At 55.6% G+C, this 16,967-nt stretch overlaps 1 protein-coding gene across 1 annotated transcript in view; it reads left to right on the forward strand.

Moving 5' to 3' along the window:
* The window catches only part of COL13A1 (collagen type XIII alpha 1 chain), a 146,250-nt gene that overhangs the window by 86,460 nt on the left and 42,823 nt on the right, over positions 1-16,967 (forward strand). The window contains 5 exon segments of the mRNA XM_068548868.1: positions 599-625; positions 3,617-3,682; positions 7,216-7,314; positions 9,660-9,686; positions 10,455-10,490. Of these exon segments, the coding sequence (XP_068404969.1) occupies positions 599-625; positions 3,617-3,682; positions 7,216-7,314; positions 9,660-9,686; positions 10,455-10,490 (255 nt within the window).

Here is a 16,967-nt window from a genome sequence, read left to right on the forward strand (position 1 = left end):
ACTTCCTGAGCACCTCCACGAGCCTCTAGGATTTTGAGGTGTCAGTTTGTAAACCACTGGCCTGGCCTTCTTCCCAGCCTCCTACCTTCTCTGCCTCCTTGAGTTTCTGATGGGGGCTCTTCTGGGCTTGCCCCCAGGCGGATGGTGCAGGGACCTGGCACCCCCGGCTCCAAGAAGGCCTCTCCGAGGGCCCCATTGCCCATAGCCTGCCTTGGTGTCTACTGTTCCCATCCAGGGGCTCCTGTTCAGAGCCATTGGGTGGACCCACCCAGAATGTCAGCCTTTCCGGAAGAGACTTCCAGCCAGGCACGGAGCATAACTCCTGACTCTGCCGTCATGGCATGTGATGTATGGTGGCAGAGTCCTGCCCTTGGCTCTGTAGGGCCACGTCCGGGCAGGCCCTAGAGGTTACCTCCCTGCTGCCAGCCATGCTCGAGGGAGGGAATCAGTTCTCCTGCCTGAGAGAGCTCAGCCCAAGACAGAGCGGGGCAGGCGGGTGACGCACGTGCATGGTGCGTCTCCAAGTCCTGAGGTTGCCCCCGAGGTACAGCCCCCCAACAAGGGTCTAATTCCTCCTCTCCTTCCTTCTCTTCCCCAGGGTCAGTGTGGAGAGTACCCACACCGGGTAAGTGAACCCCAAATACTGATCCACCCCTGGGGCACAGCCTCCAGTTTAGCCTCATCTTCTTCCCTACAGAGCTTGGGGACCAGGAGCACGCAGCCCCCTCTGCACTCAGCAGCCAGAGTGGTGCCGTGACGGTCGTGGTGTGTTTGGCCAGCCCCCGGGGGTGTGCCTGGTAGTCAGTGTGTGTGTGTTTGTGCAGAGCTGCGTGTCTTTGTATGTCTGCCCCTGTGCTGGCTGGGCCTGCGAGCCCCCAGCGTGTGTGTATCTGGAACTCTGCACGCCTGGCTCTGTGCTACTCTGCACATGGCCTTCAACGTAAGGCCGTGCGGCTTGTGCGAGTCTGGGTCTGGCTCCCTACCCAGCGTGTGTGTGTGTGTGTGTGTGTGTGTGTGTGTGAGAGAGAGAGAGAGAGAGAGACAGCCTGTGTGTGTCCATCTGCCTGCCCTGGTGGAATCAGAGGGACTTTTGGGTTAGTCATTCTTTCAGAGGACCCAAACCTCCATGGTGGGAGATAATTGGAGGCTGACTGAATCAATTCAAGGGTAAAGTCTCTGTTTTGCTTCTTTAAGAATCAAGGAAGCCCCTCCAAGTGGAGTGGGGGATTTCAGGGCTGGGATGGTCTCCCACTTCCCCCTGGCCCCCGCCCAGCTCCTTCCTTTCCCTTGCTTCGGCCCAGGATACAGAGCCCAAAGTCTGCTGTCGTGTTATCGGGAGCCCTCAGACGTGTGTGCCAACATCAGAGAGCCATTCTTGGGGATGGGGCGGGAGTGAAGGTGTGCAGCAGCCCCAGTGAGCTGGGACCAGAGAAATGCCCCTCGTTTTGTGGATCGGCCTTGCCTCTCTCAGTGGAGCATCTTTAGGTGTCCATCCCCCTGTCATAGGCTGCATCGTGCCCACAAACACACACACAGTGTGGCCGCCCTGGGCGCCCACCCCTGCCAGGGAGTGGCCTTGAGGGAGTGGAGAGAAGCACAAGCCAGACTCTGAGTCGGCCAACTTGGCTCCAGAAGACCACTGGGAGGGCCTTGCTGGCAGGGTCCGGGCGCTCAGACTCTGACCCCTGGTTCCCAGGCCGGGGGAGGCCAAGGCGGGGACAGCCTTGAACGTCAGTGGCTGGGGTGGGGGCGAGGCCAAGACTGGGCAGGGGGCACAGGCCGGCAGCAGCACAGACAGAGCCAGCCTGTCAGCGGCATGTGCTGCAGGGAAGCAGGGGCCCTGGTGTTCCGGCCAGCCTGATCCTGATACAATAATAGAAGGTCAGCTGTGTTTATTTGAAACGATGGGCTCACAGGATTGTTATGTTACCCAAAAGAAAGACAGCATCCCCCAGCACAAAAGACAACACAACTGTAGACGCTTTGACAGTGTGTCATCAGCCCCGAGAGAACGCATGGGGGCTGGTTAGGAGAGGGCTCTCTGCCCTTCAGCGCAACCCAAGAAGAGGGACCTGGCAGGGAGAGAAGGCTCCACAGGGCCACAGGGTGCAGAGAAGCCCAGGGTATGACTGCGCCAGTGTGGGTAACGAGTCAGGCCGGGTGAGAGTGGATTTGGGGATCCAGCCGATGGGCAGGGCAAGGCAGCTGGCACCTTCTGTTTATCTGGAAGTGGGTAGGAAAGCAGGGTCCTTCTAGGGCAAGGCGTCTGTTGGCTTTCTGAGGGGACTGCAGACCTGATGGGGGTGGCAGGCCTCCTGGCCTGCAAGATACACGATCCAGGCTGTAGCATCCCCAGGGAGGGAGGGGGAGGAGGGGTGCCCTGGGACGGGGAGCTGGTGTCTTGGGCCTGGCACTCACTCTCCCCATTGCCCTGTCTCCACCTCCACCCCTACCCCACACCAGGAGCACCTAAGCAGGTCTCTAGCAGCTCTGCACTCCAACCAGATAATTACCCTGAAAGTTTGTAGGTTCTGGAAGGTCTCCAGGCCCCTCTGCCTAGAGGCTCCCTAGATGCAGAGCCCAACATTGCACGTCCCCAGGCCCCACAGTGGGAGGGATGGGGCCGCCCATGAAGGCAGCAATGACCTGGAAAGGCCACGATTGGGCTCCCAGGTCCCTAGCTGGGTGCATCCTCAGCCCAGGCGGCCCCTGCTTCCTAATGCTCATCCCAGTGGCCTCATGTGAGTCACAATGCTTTCAAAAACGAGAGGTGGATTATATGCCATCTTTCTTTTCACATGGGTTCTAACCTCTTCCAAAAGCCATGGAGTGTCAGCACCCATGGGTTGAGAGACTGGAAACAGCAAGAATTTCCAGAAATGAAAATTACATTAGATAACATGATTGCAAGTTGCCTCCCCCCAAAAAAGTGGTTGAACATGCAAGAGACGTCTTTGTCCAGTGTCTATTTTCCAAGCCCACTAGCTCCAGGGTGAGACCTCAGTAGCACTTAACTGGTGCCCACACTGGCCACACCCTCGGGATCCGGGCTTGGCTCTGCTCTTGACCACCCTCCCCAGATCCGCTGACACCAGCCCTTCTCGTTTAGCCAAAAAAAAGAACCCAGAGGTCGCCACACACCAGCCTGTTTCAAGTACCAATTTAGGGTGGTCCTGTGGCTCCCAAGCCAGAGCCTCGGAGTCTGCTCCCCTCAGCCCAGCAGCCTCTGTCCATGACCAGGGACCGGCGGGGCAGGCAGTGCAATGTTGGGCCGCATGTTAGGAGGCCTCTGCGACCCAGCTTGGCCGTGGAGGGCAGGTCTGGCCAGGGGGGGCCACTCTCCCAGTCGGGGAGTGCTTCTGGCCAATACCCCGAGGACCCGCCTCCTTCCAGGGATGGGGTGCCATCCAAGGGCAAGCTCAGCGCTGCACCCACAAGCATCAAGTGCCCCGTCCACGCCCTCCCTCCTGTGCCTCGCGCTCGCTAATCTCTCTTCTCTCTTCCTCTCCTCCCTCCTTCTTGGCCGCCCTGCCATCCTGGTGGACTTTCAACCCTCCTGAACCCCTGCGATCTTTGGCCTTTGCCCTCTGGCCTTCCAACTCATCTTTCTCCTCAGCTGCTGCCTCTCCTCAATTCAGTGCGGCTGGCTCCACCCCCAGTCATTAAAAGGCGGACCTTCCAGGTAGACACCTCCCTTTCCCAGACCATGTGGGGCTTCCCAGGGGCTGGCGAGTCTCTGGTCCCTGACGGGCCAGCTGGGGCTATAGGTGAAGCGAGAATCTCACTGCACTCCCGTTACATTAATTTAGACAAAAATGGACTCACGAATGCCGTAGACGTGGAAATACACAACTCCCAGGCCCAGAAGCCACAACTACTACCCCACCATTACTACTCACGACAGCCATCACTGTGTGCCGGCCACTGGACTATGCATTTTACAGGCCTCATTTCATTTAATTCTCTCAGTGGTTGTATGAATTAGGCATGATCATCCTTATTTCACAGATGAGGAAGTAAGGCTCAGAGACATTAAGTAAGTTGCCTGAGGTCACACAGCCAATAAATTGCAGAGCACCCAGATTCTCCTTCTCTTATTAGCTGTGTGATTTGGGGCAAGTTACTTAACCTCTCTGCACCTCAGCTTTCTCATTTGTAAAATGAGGATAATAACGGTTCCTACTGCATAGGGTTATTGTGTATGCAGAGCACTGGGAATAATTCCTGGCATAGTGCTATAATTAAATTGAGGCTCAGAGAGGTGAATTTGTACCTAAGGTCGCACAAACAACAAGAGGCAGAACGGGAACTGGCAGCCAGGTCTTCAGACCCCACGTCCAGAGCTCTCTCAGTTGGACCTACACCCTTTATATTTAGAAATGCAGATTGCTTAGCATCTGATCACTTGTAACCTGAGTTTGAGAAGCGAGGGAATTTGCAGAGGAAATGTAGCCCACAACTGACAGGTGTAATCATTGTGAGCAACTGCTTCCTTCTTCCTGCCTAACTAAGCCAAGGAGGCTGGGATAGGACCAGATCACAAAGAACAAGAGACCACAGACCCAGGGATCCAGGCATAGGCAATGCAGCTTGATGCCAGGCCAGGAATTCCATGGCTGCCACCCATGCCCCTAGCCTTCCTTACACTGGGGGTCAGGGGTTACCCCCCAAGGCCACAGGGGTGCTGGAAGCGGCAGGGCTCCGAGATGCTCTCTGAAAACCTGACAGCAGGGCCTGGAGCCACCATCTGGCCTGACTCAGGAGCCAGGAGCCCAGGGGCCTGCATGTTCAGGCACCTGATTGAACAAGGCTGAAAAATCACTCCAATTTACAGCTAAAAATACAGAGGGACACGTGACACACGTGCTACCCAAGCCTACATATCCCGTTACACCAGCCAGATCCTTGAGAGCCTCCATGCGCTCCGAGCGCGTACCCCAAGCCTGGCTATTCAGGGCGCCCGCTGGCAGCTCAGAGAAGCACCAGGCCCCCCCCCCCCCGCCCTCAGCCACCCCTACCCGTGTCAGACCCCATTTCCGGAGAGCCGAGTCCTTGCTCTCAGAGTGGCCATTCGCCTCAAGCCCCAGCAGCCACCTCCTGGCCTTAGTTGCATTCGCTGCTATGTGTTGAGCCCTTGCTGGGTCCCAAGCACTGCTGTAAGAATTCTCTGTGGATTATCTCATGTAATCCCACGTGGGCCACCCGGCTGTGGAGGTGGCATCATCGCCACCTCACAGACGAAGAAATTAGGAGGGGCCGAGGCATGTTGCTGCCTCCCTTTTCAAGAGCAAGAGGTGGATAAGCCAGAACTTTTTGTGTTGCCCTGACCTGATTTGCAAAGTAGAGAGAAGAACAGGGGCCCCTGTCCTGCCTGCTGCAGAGTCTGCCTAGAGAATAAGGTTTTTATGCTGTCAGCCATGGTGGGACATAAAAAGGCTTGTCCATTTCCTATCGATAAACCGATATTGATTTCACAGGCTCTATAAGATGCTTTAACATTGGGTCTAACATTAGTTGAAAGAGGAAACTTTATATGAGATATGATGTGCTTAGCAGACGGTGTTGGAATTCTTTGCCAGAGTGCAGGAAGTTGGACTGCAAGCAGTTTTTGCTGGGGGCTTATTAGGAATGAATATGAATAGTCTGGGGTTCTGAGTTTGGGTCCTGGCTCCCCCCAGATTCTTCTTGTGACCTTGGTTAGGGAGCTCAACTTCTCTGAGCCTCAGTTTTCTCTTCTGTAAAATGGGACTTGGGACCCATTTCTGCACCTGCCTTCTCCACCATGGACACTCTGAGCCCTTAAATGGCTTCTCAGAGGGTGTGGCAGGTTGCAGCCCAGGCCCCAGAGTGGCACTGCTGGTGGCATCTGCCCTAGGATGTCCCATCTGAGAGATGATTCAAGCAGATGCTGCTAAAATCTTAGTTCTCATTGTGAGGTTGTACCCTCCTATTTGTAGTCATCATTTTCCTCTATGGAGTTTGCAGCAAGCATTGTCAGCTCCCTTTTTCATATAGGGAAGCAGCAGTGTCGTAGAGGATTACTGAGATCACACTGAGAAGGGTGGGCTGGCCTGGAGTCTGGCCGCCTGGGTCTCCCTGCATCCCAGCCTGGAGCGCTCACACCTGCCAGGCTGTTCTGCCTTAGTCTGTCTGCAGGGCTGGACCCCCCCCCCCCCAATCAAGAGCTGAGCCCAGAACCTCCCTGGAGAGGTCACATAGAAAATAACATAATGACATTGGTCTGCGTAGATCTAGGATGACTCGAGCTGGCCCTCAGCCCCAAGATCTGGGTCACGTGGACCAGGCTCTCTCCTCCTCCTGAGGGAGCATGATCCCACCACTACCTCCCTGGGCCCTGGGTCCACCCTGGGCACATGCACGGTGGGTGACAAAGGCTGGGGGATAAGGCAAAGGAATAATAATAGCAACTCCAGAGAGGCACAAAGCACTTTACACTTTCAAAACTCAACTGTCCCCTGAGGTCAGGTACAAATCACATAAGTGACAGAAGCAGGCTGCAGGCAGAAAGGATGGGGGCGGGCCTGAGGCAGCTGGAGAGCCCAGTTGACGGCAGCCCCCCGGGAACGTGGGCCTAGCTGGCCAGGGCTCCCAGTTTTTCATCAGAAGCCACCAAGCCAAATTTTTTACATAAAATCTCTTGCCCAGTTATTTGGTGAGCCGAACAAAATTCTGTGGCCTCTGACCTAAGGATCTCAGTTGATCCTCTGGGCCAGATAATCAAAGACAGCAAAAAGCAGTGACAGGAAACAAGGAGCAGCTGCTCTCATTTGATAGTTAGGAGGCCAGCGCGCAGCGATGGTGGACTCGCCACACAGAGGGAGAGGCCGAGACATGCCCAGGCTGCCGGCCACCTGGGCTGTACCCTGGCCATCTGACCAGCCTGGGAACAGGCGTTCGGTTCGGCCGGGGGGCATCTCACCCGCTCCTCTGCCACCGCAGCAGAGCTCTGCCCTGGGGACCAGCAGCTCATGCAGCAAGTCCTCTCTGGAAGCCCTTCCTCTGGGGGCTAATGTCTTGGCCGTCTCCTCCCTGCCACCAGCCCCTGCATGTAGTCACCACCACAGCACCGTCACCATCATGCCACCACCGCCTCCCCCAGGACCCACGGCGGGGCCTCACCGGGTGCATGGCACTGGGGCAGGACCGCTCTCAGCCTGGGGCTCTCTCTCTAACACTTGTTTCCACGAACCTCAGGGTGAACAGGGCCAGACTGGCATCCAAGGGCCACCAGGCCCTCCTGGACCGAGTGGACCTCTGGGGCACCCAGGACTGCCAGGGCCCATGGGGCCACCCGTAAGTAACTCTCCCGCTCTCCACTGCTTCCTCTCCTTCGAGATTTGTCCCAAGAATTCCCTGGAAGCTTCCCAACCTTTCATAACCAATGGGAACCTGGGTGCCCACTGAGCAGGTAGAAACACTTGGCGAGGCCGCTGGATGTGGCTGGCCGCTGCAGGAGCTGCCTGTCGCTGTCACACTCAGCTGCTACACTCTGGTTCTGAACACACATCCTGGGACCATGTGTTCCACTCCAGTCATTGCCTGCCAGGGAGGACACCATGAACAGGCGCCCCCTCCCAGGCTCAGCAGACAGGAGCTTGCAAAGAACGTTCCCAGAGCCATTCTGATGGCTGTCTCCTGACCCCCGGGCTTAGGAAAACCTGAGTTGGGCACAGTGTGTTCTAAGGAGGTAGCAAGGGGGCATCCGACTGCCTGGCACCCCTAACAGACATGCTTTTGCTGGTGTGTGTGGGCTTCCACTCCTGGGCCACCTTCCAGCCAAGTTACACGTCTGGTCGGCCAGGAGGGCCCTGCATCGAGCCTGGGGATTGGACCACTGCCGGGAGGGCCCAGGCGGGCCAACAGACACCCCTCCAGGCAAGACCACACTCAGGCAATAGGTCAGTCCCAGTGTCCACCAGTCATCTGTTTGTAAGCCCTGGCCAAGCCCCGACTCTTTCGCAGCCCAATTTAGTGCAAGAAAGCACCAGGGCAGAATAACTTAGCAGGCCCTTGGACTTCTTTGGAGAAAATGGGTTCTCCACCCAGAGCTAAGACTAATGTCAGCAGTTATTGGAGGGACAGGGGTTAAGGACATAGTCTATTTGATAATGCTTTTTCCACGTGGCTTTTTTTTAAAAAGTGTTTTTCTCTCTTATGACAAAGGCATCATACATTCATTGTGAAAAATTTGGAACATAGACAAAGTCTTACATTGCATGCTTTCTCATATCCAGAGTTCCCCATCATTAACATTGTGGCGAGTACTTTCCATTTTTCTCCTTAGATCTGCACATAAACGTTTTCCAGGTTGATGAAGTTCTGAATAATATAACAGTTTGTATCCTGTTACTTTTTTCCCTTAATATCGTAAACCATGCCCCTTCCTAAGTCAGGAGTCTCCTGTGATGTGGATTTTAGGACTGCTGGGTCTATCTACAAGGTAGTTAATGAGTTCCCTTCTGTATACTCTTGAACATAAATGTGCACATCTCTGATGCTTTCATGGTGATAGATACCCAAAGGTGGAATTGCTGGGTCAGGGTGTCCCTGCCAAATAGCCCTCGATGAGTACAGCCACATTCCATGTCACTTGACTTCACATCTGGGCCCTCAGCTAACCCAGCTGCCAAAGCTGAGGTTCAGCGTAGGGTCCCCCTAGGCTGGGCGGCAGCTCTGGCAGACCAGGGTAGCCATCTTGGCCAGAAGGCGGCACAGCAGAGTGAAAACCTAACTTGCTGGGAGCCAGCTCTCCTGCTTAGCTTAATCCCCGTAACGAATTTTAAATATTTCCATGATTTCTCCCCAGAACCCTGGGGAGGGAAGTTAGTCTCACTTCCACGGGTTTCTAGCTGCAAAAACAGAAAACCTGAAAGGAAGTGAAATTTAGGGAATTGAACCAAACAAACCAAGCCAAGAAAACCAAAAAACAAGGCTCAAAATTCACTTCTTTACTGACGGCCCTTGCCCAAACACAGTGGGCTCCCGATCACTGAACCCAAGCCAGGTGGTTTTCTTTGTTAGGTTGTTTATAAAGAAAAAAAACCAGAAAGCATGTTTTTAAACCAACTGAAAGAGGCCAGACTCGCGCGTCATGGTTTTCTCCAGCCAGTGTTTGCAGTCCAGACCCATGCCCGAGACCACGCCGGAGCCCGCCTTCCCTTGTTTCTCCCTCGGGCTCCCGCGGGGCCCATGCCACCTCCCCCGCGCTGGCTGCTGTGCTCACTGTGCCCCAGGGGTGGGGGAAGGAGACAGAGGGCTCCCCCGCAGGCTGGCAGGGCCAGAGGCAAAACCCAGGCTCTGCTGGGCAAGGTCGGCTTTCCAGGGAGCGGTTCCAATTAGGAGGTGGGTGGGTGGGAATCTGGACCAAACCACACTGCCAATTTCACATGATGCCACTGACCTACTTTCCAGTGGGCGAGCACAGCGGAGATGCCCACGGCGCCCATGTGGCTCCAAAGAGGGACATGAGCCTGTTGTCCCCACGCGCCCTCAGCAGGTTTCAGATACCCTTCCAGGACCCTCTGGATCTGTTCTTCAACACGTCCAGAACCCATTACAGCCTCCACTGGAAATGTGACGAGACCCCACCATTTGCCAGAGGAATCCACCTCCACTCACCTTTTTTCTTGCTTCCGCAGGGCTTACCTGGGCCTCCTGGACCAAAGGTGAGGGCCCTCTGGGTGATGCATCAAATGGGCGGGAGAGTTCCCTGCAGGAGGGAGGGGGAGGCAGCACTGAAGGGAGCTGAGAGGGATCTCAGCTGAGAGAAGGATCACGAGTGGCTCATTTCCAAAACGCCACTCGGGAATTGATTGGGTCCCACCAGGATTGCATTTTTGTGGGCTCAGGCCAAGCAAGTGCTATGGCTGGTATGGAAGATGCGGCCCTGCCCTCCAAGGAGGCTATGGTCTAGTTGGAAACTCAAAGTTGATGCCCAGGACGCTGTCACAACATCCCAGTAAAACAGCATTTCATAAGGGGCCAGAACTGGAAAGGACCTTCAGGGTCATCCGGTTTCTTTGGAAACCTTATCTGGAAGCCCACGATGTCAAACAGAACCTCCCTTTGAAGCTGGAGTCCCTGCGGCTCTAGGGATGAGAAGTAGCAAAGCACTGATCCCAGCCAACCATTTCACAAATGCAGAAGCTAGAGCCCTGGGGAAAAGTGACTTGTCCAGGTGCCACAGAGGGTCCATGGTAGAACAAAAACTGACCCTCAGGTGTCCTGGGCCCCTGCCGAGCTGACCTTTCCCACCTCCCTCTGCCTCTGCAAGGCAAGGACTCATTCTGAAGAGTAGAACAGTCCCTGTTATTGTTCCAGGGATGGCTGGAGGCGGAGATCAGAGGATTTGGATTCATTGGGAGGAGGGGGGATGGTAATATGAAGGGGGTGGCAAGAAAACCCCTCTAATGGTCTTCTCTTGGTTCCCCCAGGGAGACCCAGGGATCCAGGGCTACCACGGCCGGAAGGTAAGAAGGAGTGGGGGGAGCGGAAGACCCCACCCCCCAGCGACAACCCAAGTGGGGCTTCACCACGGTGCACACAGGGTCCGGACTTGGTCGTGCACACACACTTTTGCACACATACCAGTGGGAGCCTCGAAACCCTTGAGGTGGGCTGAACAGGGGTTCATGTCTCCACCTGGAGGAGGAAGAGGCTCAGAAGGGGAAGGGCCTTGGGCAAGTCAGTGGCCCCGCTGGACCTCAGACCCAGGAGTGTGTCCCCCACCAGCCTGGGTGGCTGTGTCTGCACAGAGGCAGGCCAGGTTCTCACTGGCCCCCCTGAGGACCTAGTACATGGGAACCAGGCAGAGCTTCTGAGCATGGTGGGAGATATGAAAGGGTCCCAACTCTGCTCTCTGGCAGCTCACAGGCCAGAGAGACAGGATTCCTGTACAAATAACCCTGGTGAAGGCAGACTGTGCTAACTGCTACCATTGCAAAGTGCTGTGTCAATATGGGGGTGGGGTGTGTGTGTGCAGGGAGATTAATTCTAGGTTGGGAGGAGTTTGGGAAGTCTTCTGAGAAGGGACAGCCTCTGAGCTCAATGCTGGTGAATGGGTAATTGTATCGGTTATCTATTGCTGTGTAACAAACAATCTCAAACTTACTGTCTTAAAACAATTAATTCTTTCTCAGGATTCTGTGGCTTGGCCATGTGGGAGTTCTGCATCTCCTCTGGGCTCACTGATGCAGTCACATGGGATGTTGGGTGGAAAGGCTGGGTGGGGAGGGGGCAAGATGGCCTCATCCACATGCCTGGGGTTGGCGCTGGCTGTGGGCTGGGTACCTCTGTTCTCCTGCACGTGGCCTCTCAGCCCCGGTAGGGCAGAGAGGTTTCCTCACAGCATGGCAGGCCTAGGTCAGCTTTCAAAACGGGTGGGTCCCAGTGCTCAAGTGCTTTTCAAAAACATCCCTTGCATCACATTTTCTGAAGTCCTGTTGGCCAAAGCAAGTCACACAGCCAAAGCATGCAAGTCAGTGGGGCTGGGGGACTCAGCCTCCGCTTCTTCTTGTGCAAGGGTCCCAAAGCCTTTGTGGCCATTTTTAAACCACCACTGTGATCCTTCAAGCAGCAAATTTCAAGGGAAACGGCATTTTAGACAAGAAAACAATTTGAGCAGAGGCCCAGAGGTGGTCATTACAGTAACTATATAACATAAAAATCATTTTAATACTAGGCACCACTTACTAAATGCCTACTGTGTACCAGGCTGTCCTTCAACGCGACTTTCATCATATCTAATCCTAAGACCACCTTAGGAGGCTGATACTATTCTTCTCCTATTTAACAGATGAGGAAAATGAGGCACGCCCAAAGTGTCATAAGTGGCAGAGCAGGAATTCAAGTCCAGGTCCGGGTCTTTCACAGGGTGCCACCTGCCATAAGGAGCCCATCCCGCCCTCCAGGCCCCAGCTGGGAGGCTCTGGCGCCTTCCAGGAGAAGAAAAGAGACAGGAAGGAAAGGCAGGACAAGGAGGGGGAAGGATTCTGGAAAGGCAAGAATCACTCTGGAGAAGCACATTCCACACGCCCTGTAGCTCTGTGATCGGGCAGCTGCTGTCACCGCATTGTTTTACAGGTGCTTGGTGGGTGAAATGGCAGGACCCAAGAGATCTTTCATTAGTTCTGCATAAACTGCAAAGTTTGTACTGTGTCAGGAAGTGGAAATTACAGCCCCCGAGGTTGCCTCCACCCACTCACGCAGACTCACAGCATTTACTGCCTCTCCTGATGCAGCACAGCGTTGGCTTTCCCGTTAGCAACCAGACTAGCTCTTTCAAACTGTGAAGAAACTTCAGGGCGGCAGTTTCCCCCGGGATCAAGGGGATGCCCGCAGCTGGCATCCATACTATGGTAGGCGTCTGCACTCTCCTGCCAACGGGAAGTCTAGTTCATCCAGGAAGGAGGTTGGGGGTCTGCTGCCCTGAGGATGGAGAGGCGTCAGCTTGGGGCTGGGGTGTCATGGTGCTAGAGGGCCTGGTTCCATGATTTTGGCAATTCTGGGCTCAGATTGTGGGAGGAATCATTCAGCCCTGGCTGCACTGAATTTGCAGAGAAAACTAGTATGGTCCTGCGGATGGAGGGGCAGCTTCTGACCCCTGGGAAGCCTGCTCTGGGGAGAAAAGGCTCAGGGCTGCTAGAGAAGGCTCAAGCATGGAAGGGTGAATGACTAAGGGTAGAGCAGTAGAGATGGCTACCTTGAGAAGGAGGGAGCTCCCCGTCACCCGAGGTATTCAAGGAGAGGCTGGATAACTATGGGTCTGGGATGTGTTAAGAGAAGCTTCTGTATCAGATGGGAGACTGGACTAAAATCCCTTCCAGCTCAGGGAAGCTACAGCTTCCTAAGAACAGAGTTGGCTCCGTACCCGCTAGAGAGGAGCAGCCCGCCACCCCACCCTGGCTTGATGATCAGGCCCCTCCAGGCCAGGCCTTTCTTCATCCGCATCCAGGGCTTGTCAGAAGCATCAGTGCTCTTAGGGCTCTCGAGGAACTGAGAAGGCCCTTCTCCTTCATGCTCAACTCATGCTCCCCACTCTTTCTTTCTCTGCTGGACCACCCCCTGCCCTTCCACAACGGCCTCTTCTCCTGGGATCCGGAGGGGCTGTGAGGCTGCTAGCCTCTCTGGGTTTGTGGAAGGCTCCTGCTGCCTCCTCTTCTCCCAGCCTGTCCTTGAGACTTTTCAGTAGGCGCTCCTGGAGCCACTGGGTGGTCTCAGCGCCCTTGTCTCTATGCTGGCCCTCACTCTGCTGGGACCCTTGTCCTGTCATCCCCGAAGCCACAGCCTCCTAGTCCAACAGAGGCCAAAGGGCGTGCACTGGAGACCGATGGCCAGCAGCAAAGAGTCTGCCCCCAAGGACTTGGGGGTCATTCCTCAAGGTCAAGCAATACTCAGGAGGCTATGAGTGCCCGTCCCACTGCCCCAGCCCCAGTGATCACCATGCCCAGGCAGCAGTTTGCTTCCTGTCAGAATTCTGAGATGAAGAGTCTGGTGCCCAAGGACAAGGGCAGCAATACTTCACATCTCTGGTTTAACCAAAGTCCATTCACTCCCTCTCTGACTCATCCTCACCATGGCCCAGTAGTTTGAGCGCATTATCCCCACTGTCTAGATGAGAAGCTCAGAGAGGTTAATACTTTGCCCAAGGTTGCACAGCTGGTGAACAGTCATGCTGGAATTGGAAGCTAGGTCTCATGAGTCCGAACCTGGAAGCCAGTCGTCTCGCTCCGGTGCAGAAGTGAATGTCTGCTCAGGGGGTCTCACCCCAGGCTAAGCCATCTGTGCACAGAGCACCCTCCCCTGTGGTTTCTCTGGGATGTGGAGGGTTAGCCCCCAGGCTCTTTCCTGGGGCGTCCATCAGATCTCTTTTTCTCTCTCCTCCTCCCTCTCTGCTCTCTGCCTGGAATGAGGCCTGGGGAGGAGGTACCAACACGAAGGGCAGCTTGGTCACGGATGCTGAGAAAATGAGTTTGCTCCCACCCACCACTCCATACTGGTGGGTGGGGACACCAAGCTGGGACGGAGGCCCCAAGACGCCCCTTGCGTTCAGGGCATGAGGGGACCCTCAGGGTAACTGATGGACCCTCCACATCTGCTTCCATTGCTCTGTCCCGGCAACTTGACACACACGCGGGGCCCTTCTTTCAGTAAGGGGTGGAATTTAACTCTCAGCAAAGATGTTTCTCATCCTGTGAGGTTTGCTGATGATTAGTTCCATCCACCACCACCACCACCACCCTGGCAGCTGGTCCCAGCCTGGCATCCTCTCAAAGGCCAGCCCGGCCAGCAGGGCAGCATCTCCACCAGCTCCTTGAGATCACAGCCCAGGGTCGCCCGCGGGCCCTGTGCTGCCCCAGCCCCGCGGCCTGGACACTGTGAGTATTGTTGTGTGCCCATGTGGTACCTATTTGATCCAAATTTATGACGCCAATCTACTTTAAATATGTTGCAAGACACAAAGTGTGTTTAAAACATTACAACCTTGGCTCTCTTTCAAGAGGATCTACAAGTATTGTCAGACTGTGTGTGGATCACAAAACCTGGTGAGAGCTTATATCTAAGCACATCAGAGCTGGTCCGCCCATCTTGGCAGTGGGGGGTGAGTTTGACGCATGTGGTGGTCTGGGTGTTAAGCCTTGGGGGTTGCATGAAGGACCAGAGCTCTCCTGCAGGCTGCAGGCTGTGCGTCTTCAGACCAGAGGAGGCAGGTTGCGAGAGCCCCGTGCTCACTCAGCCTGTAACTGCGGGTGCTCCCCCTGGAGGCTGCGGGGCTCCCCAGAAACAAGGAGTCCCGGGGAGGAGATCCGATGGGCCCTATGGTCGGCTGGCTAGGGCACTGGAGCAAGGGTGTGAGGAGCAGAAGCACGCCCACCCCGCCCACCTCCTCACCCCTCCTCAATCCTTCTGCAAAAGGGCAGGATCATTCTGACCTGCTAGTCAGAGCAAGGCGTCACGTGGGTGGACACGCTTCTGTCGAATGATAACTAGTATTATTATATCTACCTTACTGGGCCTCTTCGTGCCAAGCTGTACGGGGCACTTGGCTTGCCTCATCTCATTGGATCCTTATAACCACCCTGTGAGGGAGGTTTTATTCTTAACCCCAATTTACAGATGAGCAAACCAAGGTTCACAGAGGTGAATCCCCAAAGGGCCACAACTACAAAGCAGTGAGGCCAGATCTGTCTGGCCCCAAAGCCTTGTTCTAAATGACTTTACTACCTGGGTCTTATGAACCTGGGGGGACCCATGATTTCCAAACACCTCCCCTCCCAGACCCCCACTTCCTCTACTAGAAGGAAAGAAAGAGGGAGTTGGGCTGTTTTCCTTCTTGTGAGAAGGTTGTGGCTGGATTCAGGCCCTCCTCCGAGCCTCCCAGGCTCTCTATGAGCAGGACCTGGAGCATCTAAGGCAGAGAACTTGGGGTACTTGGTGTGTTTTAGTCAAAGAACCGAGGAAGGGGAGTGCTTTGCCCATTGGCACTGATTCCACCCGAATGCTTCCCCAGGGAGCTGGCATGGTCCCAGGACCTCCAGTAAAGCCAGGAGAAGGCAGCTGTCTCAGCCCTGCACCCCAGTGGAGAAACCTCCTGAAACCTCCCTGCACCTCCTGGCTCCCAGAGGACCTGGGCAGCCCCAGGCTCCCTGCCACACTCACGTGCAGCAGAGCACTCCATGCAGATGGAAACCGTAGACGCAGGAGCCTTCTGGAGCGGGGACAGCGCTTGCTTTCAAAGCCATGAATTCCCAGTGGGGGCATCCAGACCATTTCAATTAAAGCAGATCAGGGAGCTGAGACACGGGCCCCAGATCTGAGGCCTCGTGGGGGCTGATGGGACTCCCGCTCCGCCAGACTCCAGCCCCCAGCCTGTGCTCTCTGGGCCCTGTTTCTCCTGCACTCCAAAGTCCCCAGATTAATTAGAGCTGACTTTTCTTTTTGGAACTAACTACAAAACCAACTGATCTCAAATCGAGATTACAAGCCGGCCGCCCTTCCAAAGCCCTGGCCTTCGATGGGGTGCCTGACCCCGGTAATTCCCCGGATCACTTCCTGCCGGCCCTAATTTCCAGAGGACCTGGCGTTTCCGAGGTCCCAGGCCTCTCCAGTCTGGAGCTGGCTAGGGCAGAGAAGAGGGAGCCGAGCTGCCTTTCTCCCGGAAGGGAGTCCTGGGAACTCTTCAGGGGAGAGAAAGACATTAGCCCTCCTCGCCCATCTTTTCCAACCCAGGAAAGGGCCCTGGTCCAGACTTAAGGCCTGAGTCACCTGCTGGCCTCCCCCCAGCCCTCCACTCCCCACACTTCTCCCCTGCAGAGAACAAAGAGTCCGTGCGGAGCTGCTCGGGCCCAGGGCCCTCCTCACCCGCAGCTGGGCCGAAGCGGGAGCCTCACGTTAGGGAGGTCTGCGCGTCTCCCCCTGCTTCTCTGGCCTGACCTTTGCTCAGCTGGGGAGCTGACCTGGAAGCCCCCCACCTCTTTCGAGACTATGTCTTCTTGCCAAGTCCCTGCCCCGCTTGTTCAACAAACGGTAAATCACCAATTAAGAGAGCAGAGCACAACCGGTTTGTGCTCCAAGGAGCTCGCTTCCATCCTGTCATCTGGGTAAAGGATGGGTCCTCCCACCTGGAAGCGGGACCAGAATAGAGAACCTACTGATGCTGGTGCGAACTCTGTGCAGGGGCAGCTGGAGTCAGTGGCGTCGTAAAAGTGGGGGCTTGGATGGCCTTCGAGGTCATTCAGGGCAGCCACCTGTGCTCACCCCAGCACTTTCTTGGCCACAGAGACTGGAGTCCACCCCTTCCAGGCCAGCCAGCCAGCGTCCTTGGTTCTTGGCACCAAGGTTAAAGAGCCAGTCTCCCAGGTGGTAGGCAGGGCAGGGCTGGCCTGGGGGTCGCAGGCCGGGTTCCACAGCAGCGACCACTGCCCATGCTCCGTGCATCTGGGGCAAGA

Source organism: Eschrichtius robustus, chromosome 7 (assembly GCF_028021215.1).
Source record: "Eschrichtius robustus isolate mEscRob2 chromosome 7, mEscRob2.pri, whole genome shotgun sequence".
NCBI lineage: Eukaryota > Metazoa > Chordata > Mammalia > Artiodactyla > Eschrichtiidae > Eschrichtius > Eschrichtius robustus.